Source organism: Myotis brandtii, unplaced genomic scaffold, assembly GCF_000412655.1.
Source record: "Myotis brandtii unplaced genomic scaffold, ASM41265v1 scaffold123, whole genome shotgun sequence".
Classification (NCBI taxonomy): Eukaryota; Metazoa; Chordata; class Mammalia; order Chiroptera; family Vespertilionidae; genus Myotis; species Myotis brandtii.
In genome coordinates, this window is record NW_005354291.1 from 4,979,079 (window position 1) to 4,987,760 (window position 8,682).

Consider the following 8,682-nt stretch of genomic DNA (forward strand, 5'->3'; position numbering starts at 1 on the left):
CCTCACCCCATGGGGGTGTGGCCAGCCTGGGTGAGGGGCTGAGGGCCATTTTCAGGCTGCCCATAGCCCCTTCAGGGTGGGGGGGGGGTCCCGCTGGGGTGCCTGGCCAGCCTGGGTGAGGGGCTGATGGCCGTTTTCAGGCTGGCCATGCCCCCCGGCGACCCAAGCTCCCAGCCTCTCCTTTTTTTTTTTTTTTTTTTTTCAGCGCCTCCTTGAGGCCAGGGCAGGCTGGAAGCAGGTATCTGGGATTTATTTGTCTTCTATAATTGAAACTTTGTAACCTTGAGCGAAGCCCATGTCTGGCCAGGACAGGTGGGAAGCTTGGCGTCCTCCATCACCAGGGGAAACCCAAGCCTCCTGCTTGCTCCAGCTCTGTGGCCACTGCCATCTTAGTTGGGTTAATTTGCATACTCACTCCTGATTGGCCTGGTGGGCAGGCTTGTGGGTGTTTCGGAGTGGCGGAATGACAGAGGGATGGTTAATTTGCATCTTTCTCTTTTATTAGTGTAGATGACTCTCTCACCCTAGTCATTTTGATGCTAAAATATATCCTCCCCTCTTTCCTTCTGCTCCTCTAGGCCAAAGAAATGGCAGTGGTGGCTTCTCCCTGTTGGTATCCAAAAAGTTTCTTTAATCTCACAGGACTCAGGCATCAACTCACATTCTAGATCTCCCATTTTCTTTATTATTGTTCAAGGCCTTATGAAGGAAAGGGTAAAAGCCCTCAGTCAAATCCCACTTAGAAATTTTATCAGCATCTTCCATACTCTAATTAATTGCCTTTTTTTTTTACAGCTCATTCAGTAAATGCATACGAGGGTCTTCCATGAGCCAATCTATGTTCTGGGGCCTGGGGCTATAGGAAAAGTAGTAAACTGTCCATCTTATGCAGTTACATTATAGTGGAGGAATCAACAAATAGACAAGTACATTTACTACTTGTCAGGTAAAGATATATTGCAGTGAATCAAAATAAAGCCCAGTGAGGAGAAATAAATTCATGATTTATTGGGGGGGAGCAAGGAATCACCTGAAACTAATATAAAATATTGAATGTCATCAATAATTGAAAAAAAAATTAATGACAGCAAGTCCCCAATTTGCTTTGCACCAATTTCAGTTACATTTCCCTTTTTCCAAGCATGTCCTGGTCCTTGCCATTTATATGTGCCACTTGTAAATTAAATACTACATTTCCAAATTAAGCCAAACACCAACTTATTCCTGACATTCTTTTTTGTTCTGGTAAAGGTAACAACATTCTTCTAGCCAACTAATTTCTAAGAATCAACTTTGAATCTTGCCTTTTGCTTCCCTTCCCTCATATTCAAAACCTTGGCATGTCCTAGGTTTTCTACCCCTTTCTCTATTTATCTTGTACTCATTGTCATATTTTTTTCTCATCCTCCTAATTCTAATTCAGGCCTTCAATAATTCCTCTGTCTTTCACATTTTATAATAAGCATTGAAATAGCAGACAATACACCAAGTAGCTATAAGAAAAACATCTCTCCTTACTTTGAAAAACTTTGCTGTAATCAGAGGTACACAAGATGGGACTGGGAATATAAATAATTTCTGGGCGGAAGGACTGCTTAAATGTTTATATGATGTCAGCACGAGTTATCAGACACAAAGGAAATGAATAAACCTTGAAAGATGCTTGCTATATCACCTCTTAAAGGTACATCACAGAAAATCAAAACTTATTTGTAACTATCACTGGCAAATCCAGCACAGGTGGGTTTTTGTTTTGATCATGGTTCACATCAGAATATTCTGAGAATATTAGATTGGAGTTTGGAAGAAGATGAAGGAGTAAGTTTTCTATAAAGAACAGATAAAAGTTACTAGAGAATAAATAACAAAGATAGACATCTACAACCAATAGAGGACTCTGATCATTAAAAGATTAACGGTAGTGGGTCAGTTAGATCCCATTTATTCCTATTTGTCTCCCTCAGATATTTAGGAAGACATCCATACAATTACTCAGAATGAATGCATGTGGGAAATAACCTTACCTCATTCCGTTGTCTGTGAACACAGGCATGTATATAAAATAAAGTACAGGAAATATGCCCTTTAATTCTGGTTTAAATTTGACACGCCCATCCACCTACCCAATGAATGAAATGGTAAAAACCCATCCTGGTTACATTCAAATCTTCTTTTCTCTTCATGGCTAATAAGAGTAAGCCCCAGACAACTCAAGCTCCATTTGCAATGCATGCTAGATATACCTCATTTTCCCTGCAGCCTTTCCTCATGTCTTAGGAAGGTACATTGCTCTGGACTCAAGCTTTGTCTCCCATTTTGGGTCAAGATTCTATCCACTGGACTTGAAGATTTATCTTTGTTTCTTCAGGTTATCTCTTGGTTTACTCCATGATCTTTGGGTGATAATTACCATCTGCCTTTTTCTGCCATTCATCTGAAATCCTGAGGGGAGGCGGGAGGGCCTAAGGAAATATTTAAAAATAGTAACACATTAACCTGAGCTTGACTTGGATCTCAATACCAGTGGAGGAGACGCTACTGTTTACGTCTACTCTGATCTTGAGCTACTCTAAGCCACTCTCTTCTCCAGGCTGAGGACCGTCCCACTGAAAGGGAACCTCAGAAAAGATAAACTTTAATGCTGTGAAAATCCTCAGCAAACTATTCCTCACGTACAGTCTTAGTGTTCACAAGAATGAACCCAAATAAAAGAGGATTTGGGCTCCATCTGCAGCAAATCCCCAGTCATCGACAATAATTTCTCAAAATACAAACTTTAAATATAGTTTCCATTAAATTGTTATTTAGCTCTTCTGGTTCTGCTTATATTAGCTAATGTACAAATGTGGGTAATTCAGAAAACAAAAGATGTTCATTCTCTTTTCACTCATCTTCTATAAAATACTTGGTATAGCTCCATAGTTGTCCCACATTAAATCATTTCTGTCTTTCTTTCTCCTACACTGCATAGGCTTAGAATGAGTCCTGATTTCTTTCAGGCACTTTTAATTTTATTTTTCCAAACCATATGTCTCACCCAGCACTGTATATTCCTTATCTTATTGTATCCTCAAGCTAATTGTATGAAGTAATTATTATAATTCCTACTTTAAGAGCTGTTAAGTGATTTGTCTAAGGTCACACAGCTGGCAAATGGTCAAAGCAGTATTTGAACCGTGATCCTTCCAACATCAGGGTCTCTGTTTTTTTCATTATACTATTTTAATTTTGATGAGAAGGGAAATTCTGCCTTAAAAAAAATTCACAATAAGAAATTATATATAAACCATAAAAAGACATGGAGGCACTTTAAATGCATATTACTAAGTGAAAGAAGCCTGTCAGAAATGTATACACTCTGTATGAGTCCAATTACATGACATTCTATAAGATAATGTAGACAGTTAAAAGATCAGCGGTTGCACATGATCGCACTCATTTGTGGATATAATAAACAACATAAACTGATGAACAAAAATAGACCCAGAAATACAAAAGCATCTAACAGACTTTCAAACCTCAGAGGGAAGGTGGGGGCAGGGGTGGTAAGAGATCAACCAAAGGACTTATATGCATGCATATATGCATAATCAATGGACAAAGATAGTAGGGGGGTAAGGGCATGTGCTGGGAGGTGGGAGTGGCCTGGGAGAGGTCAATGGGGGAAAAAGGAGACATGTAATACTTTAAACAATAAATAATTTAAATTTAAAAAAAAAGATCAGTGGTTGCTAGAGACTAGGGGAGAGGCAGAGATAAGAAGGCAGAGCACAGAGGATTTCTAGGGCAGTAAAACTGTTCTGTATGATTCATATCATTATACATTTGTCAAAACCCATCCTAATATATAAAAACCCAGGGTCCATAATGTCCAAAACGACTGAAAGCTCAACCTAGCAGAAGTCAGTCCTGCAGTCAGTGCTGGGTTGCCGTGGCGACCCAGCACTGACTGCTGCCTCTGCGGGCATGGCAACCCAGCACTGACTGCTGAGGGGGCTGCAGATAAGGCCCGGAGAGAGGCCTGGAGAGAGAAGCAGGGTCTGATCCATAGCCTCCGTGGCAGCTGTTGATCAGCCCTTGCCTCTTTCTTTCTCTCCGGGTCTGGCCAGCAGCCGCACCTCTCTTTCTCTCCAGGCCTCCCTGGAGGCTGCTGATCAGCCCTGCCTCTCTGATCAGGCCCAGAGATAGGCCTATGACTGGCATAGAAACCGACCAATCAGAATCAAATCTGGGTGAACTATGGGAGCCAATGGCTGTCTAGGAGGTGGAGCTTTTGACACTGACTGGCATAGAAACCGACCAGTCAGAACCTAATCTGGGTGAACTGCAAAGGCAGAACCTATGGTGGGGGCTGAGGAGGGGTTTTAAGGACAACAGCTGTTTGGTGTAAGGTGTAAGAAAGCAGTTCAATTTTTTAGTGACCGGTTTGGCAATATAGTTCATATGGCCGGCTATCAGTTCAGATATAGGGATTATGTATTTTTGTCTGCCAAGAGCATCTCCTCCTGATGAGAAAGGCTTTTCCCCCATTTAAGCAATCCTATCCTACATAATCTATACTAATAAAAGGGTAATATGCTAATTAGACCAGGTCGACCAGCCATCTTCCAGACATCCAACTTCCTTCCGGACAAAGCCATGGTGGTGGGAGCTGAGACAGAGACAGTTAGGGGTGATCAGGCCGGCGGGTGAGGGCAGTTGGGGGTGAGATCTGGCCGGCAGGGAGGGCAGTTGGAGGCAATCAGGCCAGCAGGGGAGGGCAGTTGGGGGCGAAATCAGGCAGGCAGTTGGGGGGGGTGATCAGGCTGGCAGGGGAGAGCAGGCTGGAAGGGGAGGGCAGTCAGGGGCAATCAGGAAGGCAAGCAGAGGCAGTTAGGACTGATCATGCAGGCAGCCAGGTGAGCGATTAGGAGCCAGCAGTCCCAAATTTCAAGAGGGATGTCTGTCTGCTGCCAGTCAGACATCCCCTAAGGGGTCCCCGATTGGAGAGGGTGCAGGCTGGGCTGAGGGACCCCCCACACCCCCCCCCAGCACAAATTTCGTGCACCGGGCCACTAGTAGATTATAAAACACCAAGAGTGAACCCCAGTGTAAACTCTGGACTCTGGGTGGCAATGATGGGTCAATGTAGCTTCATCAGTTGTAACAAACGTTCCACTCTGGGGGAGGTTGATAGGGAGGTTGTACGTCTGTGGGGACAGGAGATATATATGAACTCTGTACTTTCTGCTCAATTTTGCTGTAAACCTAAAACTGCTCAAAAAAATAAAATCTAATTTCAAAAAAGATTTCCCCACTAAACAGACAAATAGAAATCATAGATTTTATGTTACTTCACGCCTTGCTCCACTTTCTACCCATAACACTTAAGACATTATAAAGAGAACCAAAATTAGTTAAAACTAAGCCAATAGAATAAGATACTAGAAGTATAAATATCCGAGGGCATCCTAATTCAGCCTGTATTTCCCTTTCTTTCCCCTTCTTATCATCTATCTGGTCATCCTTTTGGTTGTTTTCATTTTATTCCCACCACACAACTTCTACAGCCAGGAATGGAAAAAGAGAAAACAAAAGCAAACGTTTTCACAATACTCTTAGTATTTATGGTTCCAGTTACCATTGCTGCCAAAACGTAGTGTGTAAAACAATCATTTATTATGCTCACGGATTCCATGGGTTAAGAATTCAGACAGAGCACACGGAGGATGGCTTGTCTCAGGTTTGTAATATGAGGGATCTTAGCTGGGAAAACTCCAACACTGGGCAGACTCAACAGCTGGGGGCTGCAATCATTTGGAGGCAATTTTTCCTCACATGTCTGGGTGTTAATACTGGCTGGGACCTCAGCTAGCTTCACAGCCAAAATACATATCCCTGGATTCTCCATCAGTCTCTCCGTGTGGGCTAGTTTCGATTTCCTAGTTTGGACATGGTGACCGTGTTCTAAGAGAGAGCATCCCAAAAGAGCAAGAAGGAAGTGCATGACATTTTTATGATCTAGTGTCACTCGTAGCATATCCTATTGGTCAAAGCAGCCAGAAAGGTCTACCCAGCTTCCAGAGGGAGGGACATAGCCCCAAACCCCTGGATGGGAGGTGTGTCAAGATCACATTGTAAGCACATATGGAATAGGAGGTATTGCTTTTGGCATTTTGGAAAAATATAATCTACTGCAATAACTCTTGTTATATTTTATTATACCTTAAATATCTAGGTATTGTTGCATTTGAATGTTTGGTTAGACATTGCTCCTCATCTTTATTTGTGATTATCTGTTTCAGATTATAAACCACATGATGGCAGGGACAGCCGTGTTAAGTTCATTTTCATGAGCTCCAACATAGAGCCTTATACTTGACAACCACAGTATGCAGCATTATTACTATGATGCAATTGCTGATAGGTACATGCACTTGAGCCATCATTATTTTTTACATGGGTAATGTGTTGCAGCTAATCGCTATAAAAGGGCATATAGCATCTTTACAATTTTGTATTGAAGAGAGAGAGAGAGAGAGAGAGAGAGAGAGAGAGAGAGAGAGATTTGATGTTACACTTACTTATGCATTCATTGGCTGCTTCTTCTTTGTGCCCTGACCAGAGATCGAACCCACAACCTTGGTGTATCAGGACAATGCTCTAACCAATGAGATACACAGCCCTGGCACCTACAGCATGTTTAATATGCAAGTGAGTCTTGTTACAAAAATTAGATCTTGGTAGCTTGAGAGGAGTACCTAAGTTCTTCCAAGTGAATAGATTCTTGTAAAGCAATAATAGAATCTCACAGGTGAGTGGGGAACCACTTCCTTGAGGAAACTATCTTTTTTTTTCCCTCTGCGATTAGTCACTTTCGATTTACTAGATTATTAAAAGGTGTATTTGAGGAATCGGTGTGAGACCTTGATCATGGATGTTGATCTCTTCTGAAAAGTTAATTAATGAAGGCAATTGTCCCTTTTCAGTTGATTTCATAGGTGGCTTTGATTCTTATGGCTATCAAGGGCCTCAGAAGACATCTCATTTACAACTGCAGCCTATGTACATGTAAGTACTTTACTTGGGTGGGTTTTCATCTGGGGTACCACAAGATGGTGAAGGAAATTTCTGTGGCACAAAATAGATGGCATGCAACTTTCCTTCAGTTATATACTTTAGCATTTCTCTCCTATTCATATCGGTTTGACTGGATAACTCTGATACCATTTTCTTCATAATTATTTTTAAATTTAACTTAGAAATGCCACATCTAAAGTTACCTTAAGTCTTATATAAGTATCAACTACATGGCTAAAAAAAACCTCTAATCGTATACTAATTTTTGAATTACACAAAAGTTGCATATACTTAAAATCACATAACATTGTAGGTGGTTATATGTGACTATATATAAACCATATGTTTTGGTTTTCCCAGGAGAGTCTAGATTTACACAGGTTGTCCTGGTATAATTATTACCAGCACCCCCAGTTAGATAATAAGTGTTGTTATCACTCTAGTTAGATATAGTGTTTAAAAAATCAAAAACTGAGCAATACTTTATCATTTTTGTGATTTGAAAAATGAAAATGAAGCCAGACTATTAACACTGAAACCTATCAGACCCTTAACTCTAGCACTCCAGAGAGCAGATATACGATCAGAGCCTGATTTTTATATCTGTGTTTAGGCAAATTCCCTTGGATAACAACTGATAACAAATTCTATATATCAGCATCAACTCATATGCTGAATTGCAAGCGAAGATCAAAATAGAAAGTAAGATTCCAATTCATTTTGAAATGTGAACTTCTCTCTTTGAAGATATGTGTTTGTTGTCGTTGTCCTCCACCATTGAATCATTTTACCTTTTAATATCGTTAGTGTGTAGGATAACAAGTGTGTTTTTGGAGTATTTCTCTGGAGAAATTAATCTTTATGCATACCTTTTCAGCTTCTTTTTAAAAGGGGAATGATCTATGCAGCATGCCTCCATTTTTCTTTGTGTCCCTTGTAGTTGTTCCCTGGAAGATCTGGTAACTGATAGAAAAGCCTCTATCAATTCAAATATCAGGCAATACTATGTGTCATTCAAATCATTCCTTCTGTAAACATTACTTCACATATCTCCACTTTTATATCCCCACAACACTGTCCTAATTCTAGCATTCATGGCCTTAAGTTTTCCATTCTCGTTCTTATTTTAGAACCCCTATCCCGTCATTCTTGTGGCCTCTAAATTGACCTTCCTAAAGTACCACTCTGATCATTTCACTCCCCAGTCCACAAAATATCAATGACTTCCTGTTACATACCAAGCAAAGTCCAAGCTCCTAATCAAAACCTGGAAATCTACTCAGATTTGGAAGGTTTTGTTGAAACATATCTCTTCTCCTCAACCCTTAATAACTTTTAAGTCCCAATCATATGCAGATGATGCTTGAAGATGCTAGGAAAATGTAATGATGAATAAGAATTGATGCCTATCCTCCTGAAGCTTATAATTTACTAGAGACCCAGTGCATGAAATTCGTGCTTATAATTTACTAGAGACCCAGTGCATGAAATTCGTGCATGGGGGGGGGGTGTCTCAGCCCAGCCTGCACCCTCTCAAATCTGGGTGCAAATGCAGCCCTTCTGAAAAGAATCCCCCAGTGGGATTGGGCCTAAACGGGCAGTCAGACATCCCTCTCACAATCC

General features: G+C 41.0%; 1 protein-coding gene across 4 annotated transcripts in view; it reads left to right on the forward strand.

Annotated features, from left to right (window-relative positions):
* The window catches only part of NKAIN2 (Na+/K+ transporting ATPase interacting 2), an 805,068-nt gene that overhangs the window by 790,031 nt on the left and 6,355 nt on the right, over nt 1–8,682 (forward strand). For 3 of the 4 annotated variants that reach the window (XR_001360684.1, XR_313172.2, XR_001360685.1), the window contains exons 6-7: nt 6,969–7,050; nt 7,673–7,761. Coding sequence is in view for 1 of the 4 variants with exons in the window: in XM_005858952.2 (XP_005859014.1) it covers nt 6,969–7,050 (82 nt within the window). In the remaining 3 variants the exon portion in view is untranslated. The remainder of the gene's footprint in view (nt 1–6,968; nt 7,051–7,672; nt 7,762–8,682) is intronic. The other variant, XM_005858952.2, reaches the window with a different exon arrangement.